Below are 22,197 nucleotides of genomic sequence, written 5' to 3' on the forward strand. Positions count from 1 at the left end.
TCCAAGTATACTGTTAACACGAAGTATCCTTTGCACCGTCACAAGCAAGATGCACTGTGTTCTGCACTTAAAATGGAGTTCACTGTGCATCCAATAAAACTGGAACATTATATTTCTAGAACAACCCACAAAATAAAATTTTGACCAACAAAGATCACATCAGTTATTTAATGCAAAGGGCTATGCTCTTCCTCCAAAAGCCTGACCAAAAGTCCACTGAAGTCAACAGCAGCTCTCTTCTGAATTTCACGAGTTTTGATTAGGTCCATTAAGAGACACGATGGATTTTGCTCTGGAAAGCACTCTCTTGATAGGAAAGAGCAGGAGGCTGTAAAATACCCAGAGATAGGTAATTAGGGAAATGGACTATCTCAAGCCATGTCTGAGAGGTCTTCCACCCAAACAAGGAGTAGAATCAATCGTTTCCCAGACAACAGCAGTCTTTTGTCATTGTTGGATTTGGCATTTAAACTGCAGAGGACAGGCATAGGACAGATGGCCAAAGCTTCATCACAACCATCTTTTTAAGGTGTTCCTTTTAAAAAAATGATTTAATTAAGACAGGAGATTATTCCATTGTCTCATCACACATAGTAAGCAACTAAACATTAGATAAGCCAGTGCAAAAGAAAACCAGCTTCAAATCTGCTAGGCTTCCTCTTACCAGTGTCTGTTGGGAAGAGGAGACTATGGTTTGTATTTTTGCCAAAGGTTATTTCATAGACCAATTAAGAAACCCTTGAAGCTACTACATATTACTCCTTAAAAGTCCCAGTTTTATAATTTATTGCACGCTGGCAAATTGCTGTGGCTGTGCAGAAGGTTAGTGACTTCAGAGCCTTGGCAACACAGAGCAATGTACACCCCAGAACAGACCAGAAAAGATGTATTGTCATTCTTCATATTTGAAGGAAATACTGCATTGTATTTAGATCACGCAAATTAAGTACAAAGATAAGTATGGGAAGAATGCATTATAATGCATGTACAGACCTAAACCCAAACTATGGTAACAGTATAAACATCACTATTACGTTTACATTGCAATAAAGGTACTTCCTGTATGAAAAATTGAAGTGAGCAAGAAAACCCCAAACAAAACCATTGAATAAGTTAAAAACATTTCCTTAAAATACTCTGACCCAGATGCTCAGGGATGTGGAGAAAGGGAATCTTATTTTAAGAGCTTCCCAAGTAAGAATCACTGGTTTATTGTAAACTCAGCACTTAACTTTGTAAACAGATGTACTTATTCCAAACTTCCTCCGCTTAATCCATTGTTTTATTTATTTATCTGATTTAATGCAAGTTTCTCTTACACAAAGCAAAAAAGAATGCAACTGGAACTCCTGTCCTAATTAAAGGTTTCTTTGTTCTATTATGAACCTTACTTGACTGCTCAATATGTATTGCCCAGAAGAACAATACATATTTAAATCTCTAATCCCCACAAGGGCAGAGAGTCCGTTTGGAGCTCTGCAGTAACTATAAAAATCTGGCTTTGGGACAAAATACTATTAAAAATATTTATTAATCTAAACTTTCTTCCTGAGTAACATTCCACACCCTGTACACACTTATCTTTACATTTCTAACATTTTGCACATCTGCACTCATGTGCAGCTGCCTCCTGTACCAGCTCATGAGGTTTGAACTGTGGAGAGGATGGAAGTAGAAACCACTAAAAACAGAGCTACTCAGAATTAGGTATAGTGTCAGAAAATACCACAGGATTTGCACTACCACCCATGAGACTTTTGCAAACAAATGGGACCTCCACAAACAGCTGCATTTCTCAGAAGCTCTAGTCCTGATAACCAGTGGCAAGACACATAGGACAGCAGCTTTCAGACAGGCTATGGGAACTGGAGGGTTCCCAGGCACGGCACAAGTTTTGCACTTGAAGATAAAAGAGACCAGCAACCTCATCCCACTCAAAATAAATGCAAAATCTACTTTTCCAGCTCAGCTTTTTGCAAGCAACCTGCAGACACAATTGTGCCTGTAGCTAACTGAGCTATGTATCCTGCAGAATGATAAAGCATGATACTGACTTCACTTGCAAATTCCATAGGTGGGAGCCAGTGAACACAACAGTATTGAGTCTCTAAACATTTTCTTGAATCTTAGAAATTTGCAGATCTCTCTTGAAATGGTGGTGTTCAATTCTGTTTAGGGGCATAATATCTAAGAGGCTCCCAATGGAACTGCCTTACAGTTCCTCATTCATCTCTTGACCAAGCATATTGCCTTCCCACACATTCCAAGTACAATCACAATACAGGCAAGTGCACATTCAGTAATGGAACAGAATCTGTAACCAGTCCTCAGCCGTATAATGTGGTGCATGCATACCCTAATTACGTGACATGTATTTCAGGTCACAAGACAACAGTTTATCTAGTCACAATGGAAGGAGGGCATGTAGGGTCATGAGGAAGTGAGGCAGAAAGCAAGATCTTGGTTACCAAAAAAACCCAACCAATTAAATAAAATAAAATTGTAGTAATAACTTGGGCCACAGCTTGCTCCTGAAACCTACCTGGGGAGGTGATTCTGATAAACTGGATCTGGTCTATGGTCCACAGGTTGGCTATGTTTGCTCAAGGTTACAGAATATCATCATTATGGATTCAGGGATTTGCATTAAAAGAAAAAAAAATTAAACAAAAAATCACCACTTTCTTGCCAGTGCTCTGTATTTTATACATACACAGACATACATGATGTTCAGCAACACTATCCTGTCACCAAAATACTTTTTCTGCAACAATGTTTAGGGAAATAGCATGCCACATCTGTAAAGCAACTCAACAAACTTCTCTGAAATATGAACTCAAAGCTTTTTAATATTAACACAACTTTTGTTTATAAGGCAAAAATCATTCTCCTTGTTCAATCTTCCATGGAACCTTCATTCCATCAATATTGCAATTTCACAGCTAAACTTATTAATAGGGTCATAAATATTCAGATTATGTAATAAAGACAGTGAAAGCAGATGATAAAATGCTGTTAACATTCATTTACAGCAGCTGGGAAGGCCCTGCCAAATGCTGCTTTACATAACAGGTCGTGACGCTCTGACTGCATTAAGCTTTCTGATCACTCTTGCTTTATCTGCTATGATTTCGAACACAATACGAGATAGCACAGACTAACCAATGGATTTAGAAGCTCTTTCAAGCACACCCACATTTCAAAGGTTTAAAAGATTAAAATATCAAAAAAAGCCTTGTGTTTACTACGTTTGTACTTTTGCATTTTATAGTGCAGACATGAAAGTGACATTCACATCATTTATTTGCATTAGCTCCACAAGTCAGTGCCTCCGATAAATTTTAAAAGTGAGTTTATTTTACTGTACCATACTTTAGTTAAGCTATATGCAAAAAAGGGAAACAACACTCAACAAATTGAAAACATCTCCACTACAGTTTTCACAAGGCATCCTGAGTACTACAGAAACATTCTGTAATGTGCACTTAATCTTGTCTGCAGCCTACATTAATTTTATCTTGAGAGTTGCATCTGAATCAAGTGACAGTTCTTGCTTTCTTCAGTGTATTCTGCATTACATTTCCTTTGTTTCAGAACAGTCTCTGCTACACTTAAGAAGTCAGGATTCCCAAAGCATTGGTCAGACCTTACAAGCTCTCAGGGAAGCATCAGCCAGGCACGTGGACTGTGAGACTAGGTCAGAATGTTTTACTTTAAAAAACGATGACTCACAGTTTGATTCATTCATTTTGCATACTTCCATGCCAAAATTAAGCCCAATCCTGCAGACATTTATGGAGATTAGTAGCCTTAGGAAGGTTAAGAGCTCTGGTGAGGTCAACAAATTCATGTGTGTAAAGTAAACAAGGCTGTGCATAACAGAAGACACACATACTTCTCGTAAAAGCAATACCAACCACCCCATTCATCCCTCCAGCCCTGCATTAGGTAGCAACTATTCAGAGCACTGAACACATTACAAAGCCTAATGCTTTAACTGATTGAAGTTTTACAGCAGTGGGTCTCAAGTTTTTCCTGTAGCCATGGCTCATTCGAGAGCATTGATGTATCTATACACAACCAAGGAGTTTCAGCAAGCTCCACCCCACCTACGTAGGGCACTGCTTGAGCAAGGGCCACCTCACTACTTGGGAAGCCACCAGTTAAAGTAAAGGAGACCTGGCTAATTACCAGATGTTGGCAAAAATCTTAAGACATTACAGGAAAAATAAAATACACAAAGGGAAACAGTAGTTTCAATACTCATTCAGTGTTGTGAAGTCTGCATCATATTACAAGGTACTTGGGTTTTGCTTTGAGTAAGGCTACCTTAAGTCAACTTCTGGAGACTCTTGTCAGTGTATTCAGTCACCTGAAATCAAGATCTTTCTTCACTTTAAATCAAGTGCTCTTGCCCAAGTTAGAGCAGTCTTTCCCAGACTTGGAGGAGAGACTAGAAGTGTTTTTTTCCCACCAAGTCACATCTGTTTGCACAAGAACTACAGAAGAGTTATGTCTTCACAAAATCACAGACTCTTGAGATGAGATTCAAAGGGGTAATTCCAAGGTTATAGAAAAACTGTAATAGGAATAATGACCCACATGATCCTAATAACAGGTCTGAATCCCCACTGCTAACTTAAAAATCTCACCTTCACAGCATCTTGCAAATAGACCTTCAAGCAAGGAGGAGGTTCCTCAACTACAGGTAGTTACCATACCTAATCCCATGATCTCACAAACATACTCCTGATATCTTATGAACTGAGAAAAAAGTAATTGCAGAGATGTTACCTACAATAAATTTTAAAAAAAGTATTTTGAATTAAATTTACTTTCAAATATTCTAATACAAGCAATGCTAAGGAAAAACAAAGCTACATAATGTAAACAGCATGTGCTCTGCAAGTCAAATGTTAAAACTGAGAAAACAGATTACATATAAATACTTAGCTACAGAACTAACATTTCTATTAAGTCTTCACACATATTCTATCTTCTTATTTACAGTACCTTTAATTAACAGATAAGCATCCTCTTATCCAGTAGGAACTGCTACTGATTCAGGATGCATTAGCTATGCATTTAATACAACAGCCAATTAGAATTTTGTTTAGAAAAGTAATCAAATTAATAGCTAGATAAATTACCATCTAACCAAGTGGGGCACAGAACAGAACGAAGAACAAACTTAATTCCAAAATTCCAACACAAAATATGCCAGTGCACAAATTCAGAAACATACCTGAAGGGTTTTCTTAAATCCCCTTTTTAAATTAAGTTGAAAAGAATTTGGACATGTCTATCCTTTCCATCTTCTTGCCTGACTCTGAGCTATGGTACTTCGCATACAGCTGTTCAAACAACCTCATTTCACCACATGCAGCTTAAGTAGTACAAATAAAGAACAGACATGTTAATACACCCAAGTAAAGCCCAACATCTACACCTTGGCTTTCTGAAGTAGTCTGCTGCCCTTCAAAACTCTGTAAAGGAAATAACCTGATCAACTACCATGACTGATAAGTTCTTCAGGTTTTCTCCTCTTTACATCTATATTAATGCACTGTAATCATTCACCTCTAGTCACTAAACCCCAAAACATTCACTGTTATTTGACTAACAACTGCAGACTTGCCCGAGTAATATTTGCAGACCCACTCCCCTGCTTTCCTCCTTAAACATCAGTTGAGGCAATTTTTCCACCTTCAAAAAATAAAAACCCTACTCTTCACAGATACGAAATAAGTCAGGAATATTTGCAGAGCAAGTTCCTGCTGGCTGCTGTGAAAGCTGTTTGTGAATCTGGAGCTCAGGCATTTGAAGAGCAGAAACACCATGAGACAGGGGACTGAATATGCTGCATGAAAGTGCCATATGAAAGGAGTTCTGCATGAAAAGTCATGGGAGCAAAGGTTCACACAAACATTCATTAGTGAACCTTTTAAATAACTCTGAACAAATGGGTTTTTTTCCTAGATTGCCTGCAAAAATAGAGAAAATCTGCTAAAAATTGCTTTAAACACTGGCAGGGCGTTAAGATTAAAAATCAATACAAAGGGAAGGGTTGGGTTTTTTTCTGTATACTGTATGACCACATGCAATGAATAAATATGTTATCCTCTGAATACTTCCCCTTCCAGATTAATAAACTATTCTTAATTTAGAATGGTGACACAAATATCTCAATCCTACAGCCCTCCCCCTTTTCCATTTCTTCAAAAAAGAAGTAGAGCAGGAAACACACACACTTGCTGGAATGCATAGTGAGACCCATACCTCTCAGGTGACTGCTCTGACTACCAGGCAATGGATTCATAATCGCTCTGTAAATAATTAAATATTCATTAGGTCGTGGAAAAAGCAGGAGCGCTTCAACAAACAAGAAAACAGGGAGACTTGTCTCAGAATACTCTGTTCCCTAGTTGTCTGAGCAATCACTTACAAGGTGGGAGAGCTGGATTCAAGACTGAATTTTGGTTAAGATAAAGGTAGCAAGGTGTGAAACCAGACTCCTCATGCATGTTCTGATCACTAGAACAGATGCACTGATCAGATTCCTAACACTGCAATTTCACACATATTTCCACATGGCTCAGCAAAAGCAGCTAATATTTTTAGGTCTTCTCTGGTGGCAACTCAGATGACACCAGCATGGATGGGGCTGGCACTTACCTCTTGCCTCTGCCAGCTGGAGGCAAGGCAGTTTCTGGTCTATAAAGAAAGAAATTGTCAGTGAGATGCTGTGTTTCAGATTATAACTCCTGCAAACAGTCTGCAGAATAAACATGTAGGCCAGTATGTGCAGTCACATAAACATACCCACAGACACTTCTGAAGTAAGACAGCAGCCAAAGGGGAACTAAACATGGCGTCTGAAAGGCAAACACAGGAACTAGAGTTCTTTTATGGATTTAATCCCACAGGATATTTTTCACCCTAAACCTCTTTAAGTCCATGTGGATGAGTGTGAAAACTGCTGTTGTAACCTAAAAGTCTTGTTATCTCAGGCCTGAGCAGAGACCACCTCCATTGCAGTCCTGCAACCACCAGGCAATGACACAGAGCTGTACTGAGCTGCCTGGTGGGCCACCAGCAAGGCATATGCTTGCTATCTCCTTAAACAGTCCCTCTGCCAACCCATTCCCTCCCACCAGTAACCTCCTAATTTGTTAGCCAGCGTGGTACATATTGGAGGAATTACTTTGGCTCTTATTGTCATCGATTTTGCCCTTTTGATATGAAGAAGAGGGGTTTTTTCTTGCTCAGCATTACAAAACCAGTTATCAGGGACTGTTTGGAAAGGTTTCCCAAAGATGTTTTGAAGGACAGACAAACGCTGCTAAGCAAATTGTACACATTCTAACTACCTGGTCTTTGGTAGTCAGAATCATCCTTGTTCTTTCTACCAGCCTCTCAGTACTGCATGCCTCATTGCACCTAGCGCAACATACATATACTTCACCATTTGTTTTTTTAGACATAAAAGCAGCCTCATAATGAAAAGGCGCTCCAGTTTTCTGTGTGTAGGTACAGTCAGCCAAAGCTACAAGCAATTCAGCATTCACTTCCCCTTGTTCTGCTATGTAAGCAGGTAGAAGCAGCGCTGGAGCCCTGCTCAAATACAGACTATTTTTCTTGTCCTCAGTTTTGCTATTAACATTTTCATACTGTTCTTTACTTGAAGTACCAGAGACATCACCACGAGACCGGACGTCATGCCTCCCTAAGGTGCCTTTATTCAGAATTGTTATCATGATAATGCATTAAAACCTTGGCAGAAGACACCTGAAGCAGGAAGAAGTCTCAAAGGAGGGTTGGAGGAAAAACAATAAAGCCCCCAATTCTCACATCCTATAGCCTCTCTGGCCCAACAGAAAACTGAAAAAGTATCATTTTATTCCATATTCTCAATGTATAGGTGCTGGCTTAAACAAGGTCAGTGCTAGAGATCTCTATCTAGACTCCAGTGAAGATCAGTAACTTCAGTCAGGTCCAAGGAACAGGATGGCATAAGATGCTCCTGGCCACTTGCTTCTCAATGAGGCCATATGACCAAGTTTGCAAGGTGTAGTGTAGTCCACCATCTCACAGGTAAAGTTAAAGACAGCAGTGGGCGTACTGCTTAAGAAGCATGGGATTTGACCCACAACTACAATATCATGGCATCAGAAGTGGCTGGCAATTAAAGGATTACAATACAGTCGATGATAATCCGATGAGCTCAGCTGCAGATGCACACAGTTTGCTCACAGCAGGCTGCCGGGGAAGAAGTGATGCCAGGCATGCACAACAGCACTCACAGCTGCCAGGCTCCTCCACAGCACCCTGGGAGGAGAGGAGCACCTAGTAGGTGGGGACCGGCTAACTGCACTGGGCTCCCTCATCTCTTCTGCACTGGAGACCTTCTCCCACTCTGCATGTAGTTGTGACTTCAATGCAAGGGTACCTGTGGAGACTAACACTTTTGTTCTATTTTCTGTCATTGTTGTCTAAACTCCCAAATTACCAAACGGATGTAGCGTTTAGCTGTATGTTAAACAGACCTGCGCACAAAGTTTAGGCCAAGCTGACTCTCTAAAGTTGTTAAAAGTGATGAATGAAGTGACTTCTAATCAAGGGAGTCAGCCTTGGGAAGGAGGAAAACAAAGAATGGATGGTGAAAAGAACACCATTATCTTAAGTTATGCAGAAAAAAGCCTCCAAGTGAGGAAGTTCTGGCTGCAAGAGGAGACAAGTTACTGAAGTGTCGCAATTCACTGAAACTTGGTTGAAAGTAAGATAAAGGTAATTGCGGTAGTGAGAGATCGTGACCTCCAACTCAAATAGCCCCCCTGACAGAGGGCAACCCCCCACTTGGGAAGCATGCATAGTTAGTAAAAAACTTCAGTAGTGCTGAGGATGCATACTAGTTTGCATTAGAAGTGAGAAACTTGTAACCAACCCTGTATGTGAATGAAGATGAACATGTAATACACTATGCATGTGCACGTACTCTACTGCATACAATGTGTACCCTCAAGTAACTTGGTGTGCACGCTGGGCAGAGCGATCCCTTCTGCATCCAGTGCTGTAAATAATGAGAATGCTTGTTTCTTAATGATATATTGGTGTTAAGAGGTTTACTCCTGATTTCGGTGATATCATAACATTAAGAATCTCACTAATTTTATGCACAGTTACTTGGAAATTAGGAAGATACAAATACATGAAGGCAGCCTTAAAAAAAGGCACATAATGCACACAACGCTATTACATTGGGTCTTAAACTTCAGTAGTCTGCTGGGCAGCAAAGACAGCATAGTCGTCAAGTTCTTAAATCGATTTCTTATCTTAAATCAAGTTTTTAAACATACCCAGTTATTCCTTTGCAACACAAAACAAACAAGATAGCTTTCCATTACACAGCTGGTTCTTCATGGAGCTGGTATTACCTATGCCAAGGATGCAGACATCAATTTGCCACATATGCAAGGCACCTATGAGCAAGAGTTTATACACTTTTTTCTACTAATCATCAGATTAGTGATTTGCAAGAGGAAGAGCATGCTGTGCTGTGTTAGAACAACCTTAGTGTGTTAAGTATCCTATAATAAGGGTGAGAACTTTTTTATTTTTAGAATACCTTTTGAATGGCTGCATAAATATTATCAAAGGAGTAACTTTATGCCTATCAATTTAGCGTAGCATGTTTTGGTACAGAGATCTGTATTGCCGTGTACGTGCGAAGCAAGAACAACAATGACTACAAGCACTAGACAGCTGTCAGACACAATGCCCTGACTGCCAGGAATACAAAACTTTAAGGAAAGGGACTGCGTGGATCATCAAGTCCAGCCTGTTGTTACCACAGGCAATCCTATCTTATAAATCTTTCCTAAAAGATTATTTATTGAATAGTTGGCATCTAAAAAAAGTTAATGAAGAAAGTCTAAAATGTCTTTTCACCAGAAAAAGCAAAATAATAGATCTTGTTCTATCATGTAAAAAAATAAATAAAGTGACTTGCAATCCTTTCAATTTCTCTATTGCTTTCTAAAACAGTGGCTTAATTGTTGAGTTAGAAAGTTTCAGTTCAGATGCCTGCTCATTTTGGTATGGAATGAATACTTACTTTATCTTGCCTCTGAACTAACGCTTTAGATTGTTTATCCTCTCTTCTCTGGAGTCAGAGAGGAAAAGCAGAGAACAGCAAGGCTTGAAAGGAGGCAGGTTGTTGAAAGAACAGAGCCACACTAGAACTATCACTGAATCTTATTAGAGTTCTGCTATACTCTGTACACATCAGCAGATTCCTCTGATTTTCAGCAAGCAAATACTCTGGAACCAGCTAGAACAGTAGAGACTGGTTTCTTTCACCATATGAAGTAACTTACACTGGAAAGTGAAAGGGGATCAGCACATATCTTTATTTAGTTTAACACACAGACAGAGCAAAGCCAAAAATGTGCACCACTTCACTTCTGATACCTTCGAAGAAGTAAGTCAAAGCAGCATCTTGAAGACTCCTGGCACAAGGCAGCACCAACGAACTGCTAGCAGAACTTACATACACAGTAATTCAGATGAGTAAGCACTGAGTCAGTTAAAGAGTCTGGACAGTCCATTTACATGAATCTGCAGTAGCCAGTTATGTTTCCCACAACAGCTAATTATGTAAAGGGTTACAATCATTACTTCCTGGAAGCCATCATCCGGTAAGCCAGCTGCATTTCTTTTTATTCCCAATATAGTCAACAAGAAATACTACACCATAAGCGTTCTATTTTTTGTAAGTTCTATTTCACAATAAAAAAAATAACTGTAAGTCTAGTATATTTTGAGAACGTTTTGGTTAATATGCTCATACAGGTCTCTTGCCTGTTTATCATCACTTCGTCTGTAATGGGAAGTCTCAGGAGGTTGCAACTGAAACTCAAACAGGTTTTAATCAATCAATAACAGATCACATAACAAATTTAATACGGATATTCTAACTGATGAATCCATGATTATATTTCTAAGCAAGTTCTACTGAAACTTTTTCTAGAAAAATGATAGATAAAGAAAAGCTTTTTTCCCCTTCTCATCACACTGTAATTAAAAGCAAGCCCCTAAACGCTATGATCAAGGCAAATGAAGATCAAGTAGCCACACACCTTCGGGGGGACTTCATTATAAACAGATCAATTGCACTGCCCTGCACTGGATGGATATAGAAGTTAATGACACAGACATCCTTAACGCGTTTCATAGATATGATTATTACAGAATCAAATCATAAAGCATACACTTTCTCCACAGCATTTTCTGAGAGTGTGTTGGCAGGTGTTTGTTTCCTAGAGATTTTTCTGACACACGAAGCTGGGCCCTTTTCTTGCCCAAATGTTTCAAGTGAAAGACTACGAAGAGCATCTTCCCTTCCTACCTGCAATGCTAACCTCATTTAACATGCATTTAGAGCTGGGATGATTTTGTTGTGCCAACCATGAACTAAAACAAGCATTTTCTCCTTCTAGAGAAGACAAACTGTCACTATAATGTTTGCACTCACTGACTGGCAGAGAGTAGTAATATGAAGTCATGGCCATGGTCTTGGAAACAGCATTAGATTTGCCTGGGGTTATTTCCAAAACATCCTTCGTTTTCTGTAAAGCGATTACATCTCAGTCTCAGAATTTATCAAACTGTCACCTCCAGCTAAAAGCCAGGTTTCCAGTGGGTTGTATGATACCAGATTGAATTCTGCATCTTGAAATTCATGCAGGTATATACCTGAGAAACAGTGACACGAACAGGGAAGAGGGAAGGGGCTATTGAAGGGATTTTCCTTGTCCAGTTACTAAGCTGTAGCTAACAGAAAATGGCTTGAGAATACCGGCGTTTTACCTGGACAAGGTAGATTAGTGTGTAGACCATAGGTAAAACATAATACACCACCTTTAGCCTACCAGGTGGCTATAGCTGACTTGTGGCACACTTCTGTGTCTACCAGAAGATAACTTCCACAAGCTGCAGAAAACAGTAGATTCCTGAGGAAGTGCTGCCTCAGGATTACCACTCCCATTACACCAGATCAAAGTGAATTGTTTGTCTTAGAGCACTCCCACAGGACCAAGCCACCACACGAACTGCCTGAACAGCTTGCAGTTGTTTAAGTCTTGGAAACAAAGGAAAAAAGAGCAGTGATAGCCAACTCCTTTGGTTTTGGTGCCAGATACAGTCTTGGTAATGTAAAACATACACAGCAAGCAGTCTTCCTGTGCAGACTGCTCTGCCTCTTACCCAGGAGATGGTCCCATGCTCTCAGCAATGGCCCTCTCTGCTTCACCCCAAGTATCTGCTACTGCACAGCCCACCAGCCTCATGCCTGTTACTGGTACACAAGCAGCAATGCCAGCCATTACACCTTCAACCACTGTCTCCAGTTTTCAGCTGTTGCTCTTCCTCCACATGCATGCATACATACATATACACATACATACCCCCACAATCTCTTGAACCTCAGGGTATTTGGCACTGTGCCCAAGAGACAAGAAGTGCGGAAGGAAAAGACAAAGTAACTTCAGGCAGAATAGGCTACTCATGATTCACAGCTCCTGGACTGACCAGCACAGAGCAAGGTCAGCCAGCCTTGCCTTGAAGGTGGCCAGCACTTGATCGGATCAGCCCAGATAGCTCAGACCAAAGAGCACAGGGGGGTGCCAGAAAGGTCAGGCCAGTAACTGGCAAGGTGGGAGAAGCTAGTCACAGAGGAAACGCTGCCATGAGCCTAAAACCTGAGGCAAGTAGAGGGGGCACACACAGCACGTAAGTAGCCCTGGTACACATTTAGACTAATCGCTTGCACACAAAACCAAACCCCCACACTCCAAAGCCTATTTTGCTCTGTGAAAGCCGAGCAGTAAGAGTAGATTAGGCTCTAATAGGGATTAATACAAGTTAAGGTAGCACTGATTTCCACTAGGGAGACCAGAAAGGTTAGACATGGGACAGCATGACAGCTAGATGCAACGGGGGCTTGAAAAACAGGTAAAGGGAAGGAAAAGCACAACAGGAGCTTCCACTGACACCTGTCTGGCTCCATTTGTGCTCCCCCCTACATCCAGCCCTGTCCAAACCAGAGATTAGACATGCTGCACTGTCAGGTCATGGTCAGTAATTTCTAACAGCCTGTGTAATGGTCAGCAGGGGATTTCTTATCCAGTCTCAACAGCACTTTTTTTCTAGTGCTACCATCCATCACCTCTGACTGACAAGGAGACCAGTTTTCACTAAAGGCAAAACCTAACCCAAGCAAAGTTTGAGGAAGAAAATGAGATTAAATTTGCATCCCATTCTGCCTTACCACAGCCATTTCAAAGCTGTAAGTTTAATTTTATTAGCAACTAGGACTTGAGTTCGTAAAAAAGTGACCAATAAAAGATAATGGCAGGAAATTAAATGAACCTTAGCATGATTTAGAGCATTGTTCTGCAACAGCAAAACTGCACAGAAAGTACACTTTGAAGGGAAAAAGCGCCCTAAAGAAGAGATCATAAAGGATCCAGAGTCAGACTCTGCTTCAGAGTCAGAGGTAAGTGAAGGCTTTCTTAGAGACTAACAAAAAAAGTGCAGATATACACAAACCGTACATATTAAGTACACTTTACAATTGCCACATTGCCAGAAAGAAACACTAATCATACAATCTATTCATTGCTCACCCTTTCATGTGTGCTGTAATAATTAGGACCTTAATTCACCTTTAAATTCAAGTAAAATAATAAACAGTTTCATCGCAGGGCTGGGAGACACCAGCTGCAGTGTGGCCAGACCAGGAAAAGTCTGCTTTCCTGACTGTTGGCCATATTTTCAAAAAGGTACCAAGAAAAAGTCAAACTAATGTGTATTTTAGAACTCAGCCTTTCCTCAGAAGGGCTTCTGTTGTTTTTAATTCTAGATTGTTTTAAATGAAAGTTTGAATTCAGTTTCACAAATCAGAATTTTAATTTTCCATGAAAATTAATTAGGCAACGTAATACAGAGTGCTAACAGGTTGTTTCTGGTGGAAAATAGGAGTATTTTGTTCCAAAGGAGACCATCCAAATATTGGTCTTAGGGAAGTGTCTCCCTTCACAAAGCTGAATTTGGACTTACATTTCTACCCAGTCACTTCCAACTGGAAAACAAAGGTGGGAAAAGGAACCTTGTAAGTAGCTCTTCCCTCTCTCCTTTTCAGTTGGGAGATGCAGTTGCATAGGAAGGCCAATACTGCTAAACTCCAAAGACATTCAACAGTTCAGACTGTACAGAGGATCTCACCGAATAGACAGGCCTAGATAATCAGTCAGCACAATGCTTACCTATTCAAAGCACACTTCTGCTGCGCAAGGAAGGCCAGTTGCAAGTCTTAAGAAGGTAAACAGGCCAGTTCAACACTTGAATGATATTAAAGCTATTGAGCAGCACGCCTGATCCTCTGCTACTACTACACATTTCTTCTCCAGAAGGATAAATTTCTCAAGTGAGCCAGGTATTCAAGATCTGACTAGCTCACCCTTCACCATACCTGAGATACCCACAGGGCCATCAGAGTACTTCTTCGTTACTGTGGATTGCTCAGTAACTTTACCAACAGAAATGATTTGACGTTATCAGACCAAGGAACAGCTGGTCCTCAGAATACAAAAGGTAGGATAATAATAGGCTACTATAGTAAATCGAGCTTTCAGTTAAGGAATGCCGTGTATAAATCTAAGTAGGCTCACATATCAGAAAGTTAAAACTCAACTCCTAACTATACCACCAGTCTGTTGCTCATTTAAACAGGATTCTCTCCACTTTCTAGCTCTAGTCATATCCCCCACCCTAAACGCAAGGTTGGTGGGAAACCATTAACTCTAATTACTTCAGAACGTCTATAAACTTATCACATTCTTCAGAAAAAACACAGACAATTGATAGTCTGGATGATCAGGGATATTTTAAGAAGTGATTTTGCTCAGTAATCCAATACAGTCTGCAGAAAGTCTACAAGGCACATTGCCCAGGCCATTTTAACAATATAAATCGTTCCTCAGAACTGTCAAAATGTTCTTGAATAAACAAGCTCTTGATCCCTTTCCTAAGGCTGAGAAGTAGGTGCTTCAGCAAAACTATCAAGTAACAAGGTCATACTAGAACTGAATTTTATCAAGATAGCTCACTGCTAACAAGTAAGAATTACAGAAACAAGCAATACTTCCCACATGCCTTTCTGTTTACAGATGAAGGTACCAATGCCATCACAATATCCTTACATCCCCCAAGCAATGGGTATAGGTATCCATCTAGATAGACCTAACTTCAGTATTGAGACATCTTTAAGAAATATCCTTCTGCTTTCTATATAATGTGCAGGGAAGTGAACACAATTCCTTACTGCTACAATTGGGATAGTTCTTGACAAAAAGTTAGCCTGAAGAACAAGGATGTTGCAAGGAAAAAGTTCAGTAAAATGTTCTGCTCAACAAGTCGGAAGTATCTTGTCCGTTTCAGCTTGAGAAACAGGTAACATTTGCAGGCTTTCAACTGTTCCTGTACAACCTCCAATAAAGCAACAGCCAGTCTACTGATACCACTGGAAGCCCAAGGAGAAGATGTCAGTTTACACCACCCAGGAACCAGGCAGAACAATTAACATCTGTTACTGCTTCTTATTTGAGGAGTTAAGAGCAGAAAAAGCTATGTGAAGAACGGCACTGTTAAATCCTCATTTCCAAATACAGCACCATATACATACCCCACAGGTTGTGTACATTAGAGGCCCCTCTTTCTTCAGTATCAATATTCAGACATCTTACAGCAGAATTTACAAATGCACATGTCAGTGGTATGGTTTCCGAATTGCTAAACACTTGAGCCCAGCATGCTGAGCACCATGCAATCTCATAACAAGGTAAGGGATATATTTGCTGTTACACTCCTTTGCACGCACCTGTCCAGAGGACCTCAAATGGCCAGTTTGCTGCCAAATTGTCCATGTCCTTCAGGCAACTAAATATGTCAGCAGTGAGAAATCAGCTAGCCTTTGCAAACACCAGAAATCATAAGCAGCAAAAGCGTTTTGGCCACACCCTTTCTCCTATTCTAATGCATGAAATTCCTAGTATATAGGGACCTGCTTTTCCTGCATTCACGTTCCCTTAAAGTTACCTTGCTGATTAATTAGGACTGATTCCTTAGCCCCTGAAGCCCCCAATACCAAAAAGATTTTCAAGGTTATCACACAATGGTATCACCACTTTGTTACAGTATCACTGAGCTAGCTAGCATCAAGCAGAATTACGTCTTAGTACACACAGTTCTTGCCACTTGAAATACAATTGTAGTGATGCTGCTTTAAATAAAAAGCATCTCTGGCTACAATTTCTAGCCCAGCACACTTTTTCAAACAGTTTCTAATCAACAATTCAGGTGAGACAGTTGGGACCAGACTGTACACACCCCAGACCACCACAAAGCAGCAAAGCAAGTCAAAATTCCTACTAAGCTATGTTTACAAATGTCACATCCCTCTGCAATTATCATGGGGGATGATGACACCAAAGGAGAGGCAAGTTATCAGAGGTGCTTTCTACCTTAATCTTGTTTTTTTATGAAATGATCCGATATATGTAGCTGAAGGGCATGGTATTTTTTCTTCATCATTCAAAAGAACAGAACGGCTTATGTAGCAACTGGCTGTAGTTAATAAAGGTTGAGTCTGTAACAATCATGTTAGGAGGAGCCAAAGAACAGTCTGCACACTCTGCAAAGAGCTGAAGATCTTGAACATTTTTTCTGCTCACTGATCAAGAGAAATCTGCACCATCTCCACAGAGAGGCAGAAGCACCAGCCCTCCGAGGTGAATCTACCAGCTATGTGAGAGCTGTCTCAGCCCTGCCCACGTCAAAGAGGCACCTGAAGCATGGCCTACCTGCCAGTTCAGAGAAAACCCCTCACTCCCCACCCATCCAGCAGGTCTCTTATTTTAAGCCTAAATCCCTTCCTGGACCCAAAAAGACTTTCATTGGCGACAGGTATTTTTCACCAGAAGTTACCCTTAGGAAGAAGAGAACTCAAAAACTACCTCTTTCCTTTTAAGAGAAAAAAACCAAAACAATGAAACTCCAAGACCTGTCTTGAAAATTTGATCTCACAGGACCAAGACAGACCAAAAACCACTGTGCAATTACAGAAAGTGAAGAAATCTTTGAACAGCTGAGGACTGGTTCCTCCCACTTCATTTCAGACACCTTGGTTTGAAAGGTCCCCAGCCCTTGCCTGCGTGGGGCAGGAGGGCTCCTGAAGCCCACGGACCTGCGTGGGGACAGTCTCTGCACATCACTGACCACGGTGGGTAGCATCAAGGAGGGTCCACCCCATGTATGTACAGTGCACACCAACATAATTTTAATAAAGAGAGGTATCACATAGCTTTCTTGACACTGCATTTCAGGTTTGCATCCATCCTCAAAGCTTGGATTTATTGCAATTTGTGTATTATGCAATATATTCCCAGACAGCACCCAGAATAAAAGGATGTGCACCAAGAGACCCACACCCCACCACCCATGCTGCTACTTTTCCATCCTCTGTTCCACCCAAGACACTGGCAAGGAGGAAAATGCTGGGCGAGGAGAGGAAGCTCGAGGGTATGGGAGCGCTGATGGCTCAAGCCGGCACTGTCCTCGGCACAATAGTTGGGTGCGATACAGCCGGGCGATGCGAGGCTGAAATACTTCTCGGGATGGCTGAAAGGGCTCATTCAACAGTCAAGGATAATTCTCTATTAGCAATCTTCTACAGCCCAGCACAGAAACTACAGCCCTGAGGGGAGGGTGGGGGCCACCAGCCATGTGCCATAAGAAAGGGGCATGGCTTACTATTGTCTCTCGCCTCAGTTCAACTGCCAAGCCTTTTCTGTCTTTTTTTTTTTTTTACACACACCCCCCCCCCCAGCGTTACCGAGGCCGGCGGAGGAAGGGAAGGTGCTCGGCCGGGCAGCGGGCAACCGCGGCAGCTGCCGCCCGGCCCCGGCCCCAGCCCCCGCCCGCCCCTTACACAAACCGGCGCCGCTCGGAGTGCGGGGGGCGCCCGCGCCCGCCGCCCCCTCCCCGCTTCCCTCCGCCGCCGCCCCGAAGTTCAGGCAACAGGGACAGACCGCCCGGCCGGCGGTGGCGGCGGGGCCGGCCTCGGCCCGCAGCCCGGGGGAAGGGGCCGGCAGGGCTCCCCCGGCGCCGCCGCCCCGCGCCCCTGAGGCCGGGGGCCCCGCGCTTACCTTTCACTTGACTTTCATACTCCGCTATAATCTCTTTGTCCTTTTTGAATCTGCTCGGGGTTGACATTATCCACTTGCTTCTTCCGCTTCTCCCCCTTCTTCTCCTTGTTTTAAATTATTATTACGGATTATTATTATTTTTCCGGAGGGGCTCCCAAGTTGTGTCAGATGGCCACAAGCCCGAGCGAGCGCGGCGGCCGGGGCGGCAGCGGGCGGCTGGCCCCGCGGGAGCGCCGCCGGCACCGGAGGCAGCGAGGCGGGGAGGCGGCGATCAGGCTAACCCCGGCGCGGGCACCATCGCCTCCAGGCACCGCCGGCGGCAGCAACGCGGTCCGCGGCCCGGGGCCGCCGCAGGGCGGGGCAGCGGCGGGGTTGCCGCTGGCCGCGGGGCACCCGCTTCCACTAGGCGAGGGCGGGGGCCCGGCGGCTGCGCCCCACCATTGTTATCTCTCCTCACGCACCCGGGAGAGGGGAAGGGAAGGAGGGAGAGGGCGGTGCGCGGGAGGCAGGCGGCAGGCAACCGCGCTCCGTCCGTACGCCAGAGGCACTAGTTACTCCCGTCGCCGCGCTCGCCTGGGTGGGGACTCGGGGCCGGCGCCCCGCCGTGACTAACCGCGGGCGGCAGCGCGGAGGCGCATGTCCCAGCCCCGCAGCCCGAGCAGCGGCCGGCGCGGGGCGGCACCCCCGCCGCGCCCTAGAGAGGTGTCTCCGGGAATAAACTTCTCCCCGCCCTCCCGCCGCTCTCTCCGCCCTTCCTGCCTCCCCGCCCGCCTCTGCTCCGCGCTCGCCTTCTCCCCGGCGGCGCCCGCTCCGCCTCCCCCGTGCCGGCAGCCGCCCACCACCGCGCCGCGGGCCGGGCCCGCAGGCCCCGCCGCCCGCCTCCCGCGGCAGCCCCGCGGCGGGAGGCCTCACAGGCTCGGCGGGCCAGGGCGGGGGTGGGCGGGTAGGGGCCGCCGCCGCCCTGCAGCGAACATATGGTGGCCGAGTGCCCTCGGGGGACAGGGGTGTGAGGCGGCGGTTTGGTGACGGAAAGCCCTAGATCCGTCGGGAAAGTTAAAGCCTCGTGCTGCCGCCAGCGCCGCGCCGCACGGGGAGGGGAGACGTGGCCTTTGGGGACCCCTGTTTCCTCGCTGTGTCTGGAGGCAGGGCAGGGCCGAGCGCAGCCGTGGCTGCCCCGGCGTGCTCAGAGCCTGGGCCCTGCGGGGCTGCCGCTGCCCTCGGCACAGCGCGTCCTGCCACCGCCGCCGGTGCCCGCATGGTGTGCCACCGCGGATGCAGCATGTTCTCGGGGGCAGGGCTGGCAGCACCCCGGTGTGCGGCACGCTGCCCTGCAGCTGCTGGGGGAAACTAGCGAGAGAGTGTGGGAGGCCATCCACAATGCCGCTCCCTTGAAGGGCTGTGCGTGGCACGCGCTGGTGGCTGGCCCTGTCAGATGGTCACGGTCAGCATCCGTGTTAGGATGGACTGCAGCCCTGCAAGCAATGGTGCACAGCCTTCCCTGCAAAGCTGGGGCTGTCAGAAGGGGAAGGAGGTGGTCCAGGAGGGCAGGAAGAGCTGAGGTTGGGAGCACGGGGTGAGTTACCAAAGAGGAGAGGTGGCCCAGGGGTGCCCTTGCCCCTGCAGTACCCCCAGCAGCCATGGGGACAGCGGCCTCCTCTGCCTGCAGAGCTGGCACCTGGCTCAGCCTTTCAGGGCTGCAGAGGGTGAGCTGGCTGCCAGGGCTGCAGGCAGAGATGAGGCCGTGCATGCCAAGAGTAGAGCACGGTGGTTCACAGACCTGGTTCACACTCCTCCTAGGTTCTGGGCTCTAAGGCTGGGAGTCACGTGCAAAAGGAGTCAGACGTGATTCAGGTTGCACAGCCCCTTTCCCTTTCCCCTGGCTGCCCTGAAACCCAGCCTTTGCCCGAGAAGAGCTTGCTAAAAGAAACATGGAAAAAGTGAAGAGTGATGGGCAGTGCTGCCTTGTGATGGCCAAAGAATGTGGCTGTCATTCCTTGATCAAAGCCAAACCCCAAGGCCACAGCTGCAGACTTTGGGCTGCAGGTAGGTCAACTCTGAGGAGGTTAAAGGCAGGCAGGGGTCTTTCTGGGGGCACAGAGGGCTCTACTGATGTCAGATGTGTCCAGGAGTGATTAGGCAAAGTTGCAAACTATTCACAAGGAGTTTCCAAAGGTGGCTGCAGTGTGATTCACGTGATGAAAGTGCCCAGAGATCCTATCCTGGACAGCTAGTCGTGCCAGGACCTGACCCTTCAGGACAAATGAGCATGAATGGTGGGTTCATCTGCTCCTGGGAAAGTTCAAGCCAGCCACCCAGTAATTTGGCTGGGTTTGAGCTTTAGTGCTATGAGGACCTGGCCCTCAGAGGGCGATGGCACAGCTAACTGTACTTATGCAGGCATTCTTGCCTGTGTTTATGTTTCATTCTTATAAACACATTGCCTTGGTGTTGCAGTCGTTTACCACCATACCTCTGCATTTGAGCAGTAAGTGTACTTCTGTCCTTTGCAGTTCATCTTACAGTTTCATTGGGTGGCATGCTGTCCCCTGCTACAGGGTCAGGGTAGCAGGATTCCTGTTCCCTTATCCTCTTCATGTATTGTTCTCTGTCATTTTGTTACATTTCTTCCTCTTGCCCTCCCAGCACAATCTCTTTGCAGTGCTGATCCCAATTCAGATCACCTAAAGCAATCTTAGTACAGGAGGTTATTGTCTGAAGCCAATTTAACTCCAAGCTGGATGGTCAAATTACATCCCTTGAATAAGAAGCCCAGCCTCAGAGCAATCACCTCTGTAATCCCACACAACTCTGATTTTCATCTCAGCCTTTGATGCTCATGTCTTGCCTCCTGGCTGTTCCAGTCCATCCCTTAGGCTGGGGACAGGCTGATTTACAAGACAGTGGGCCATGTTCCTGGGGGACACAGGACACTATCTGGAGATTATCTGTGAGTCTTGGCTGGTTTTGCAGAGCACGGTAAGGACAGAGAACGTGGTCAAGTCCCCTCGTGTTTTGCCTGAGGCTATGCAGATTGGCACCTGCAGCCCGTCCAGTCCCCATCAACCTTACCCAGCAGCTGGGCATGAGAAACACCTGACGTGGTTGGAGGTGTAGACACAAAGTTATCTGCCCTCACCTCTCCTGGGAGCTGAAGGGCACAGCCCTCTCTTGCCACTGAACATATGCTTGAAAATGCTGTCCAGATTTTTCTCCCCAGGAGAAGGGTGCAGAGGCAGGCTGAATGCCCATGCCTACAACATCCCTTCCCTCTGTGCTTGATGCTGCAGCCAGAGGATGGGCCTGGCTCCACAGAGCCAAACCAGAGGCTGCAGATGGAGCGTTTTTGTTACTCTGCAAAGGCAATTGCCTGTGAAGATGCAGAAACCATCTTCTGGCTCTGGAGACTGATCTCCCTGCATTCAGCCACTTGGCTCAGGGCTGCATGTCTGTGGCAGGACCACCAACAAAGGATGGACCTATATCCTAGCAGGCTTGAGTGTGCCAAGCTCAGAGCTGCACAGACTGTGAATCCCTGAGTTAGGGTTGGCCTCCAGGACAACCAAGATTGAGCTGGATGAGAAATCTGATTTCCCCCCCTGCCCCACCCTTCTTTAGGGATTGGCAAAGGATTGTGCATTATTACATGGGTATAATCTTCTTTTAAGATGTTCGTGGCAGCTCAAGTCTCTGGACTCAATTCCACACTGATTTACACAGCCTGCAATCCCATTGTGAGGATGGCGATTGCACAGGAACAGACCCTGCCAGGGTCTGCAATGCCAGGTTTGAGGTGACTTACAGGACACAGAAGATTATTACAGAAATGCCTGTCTTTTGAGACCTGTTCCAATAAGAGGTGCCTACAGACTTCCCATCATTTCCAAGAGCAGCGAGTGCTGGAGCTGTGGAGCAATCTTGTTATGTGAACCCATCC

General features: G+C 44.7%; 1 protein-coding gene across 2 annotated transcripts in view; it reads right to left on the reverse strand.

The window, feature by feature from the left end:
- Positions 1–18,962, reverse strand: part of SRGAP1 (SLIT-ROBO Rho GTPase activating protein 1) — a 150,395-nt gene extending 131,433 nt beyond the window's left edge. For both annotated transcript variants that reach the window (XM_056340622.1, XM_056340621.1), the window contains exon 1: positions 18,264–18,962. In XM_056340622.1, the coding sequence (XP_056196597.1) occupies positions 18,264–18,330 (67 nt within the window). In that variant the 5' untranslated portion in view covers positions 18,331–18,962. The remainder of the gene's footprint in view (positions 1–18,263) is intronic.
- Positions 18,963–22,197: the final 3,235 nt, after the last annotated feature.

This window comes from Falco biarmicus, chromosome 5, assembly GCF_023638135.1.
Source record: "Falco biarmicus isolate bFalBia1 chromosome 5, bFalBia1.pri, whole genome shotgun sequence".
Lineage (NCBI taxonomy): Eukaryota > Metazoa > Chordata > Aves > Falconiformes > Falconidae > Falco > Falco biarmicus.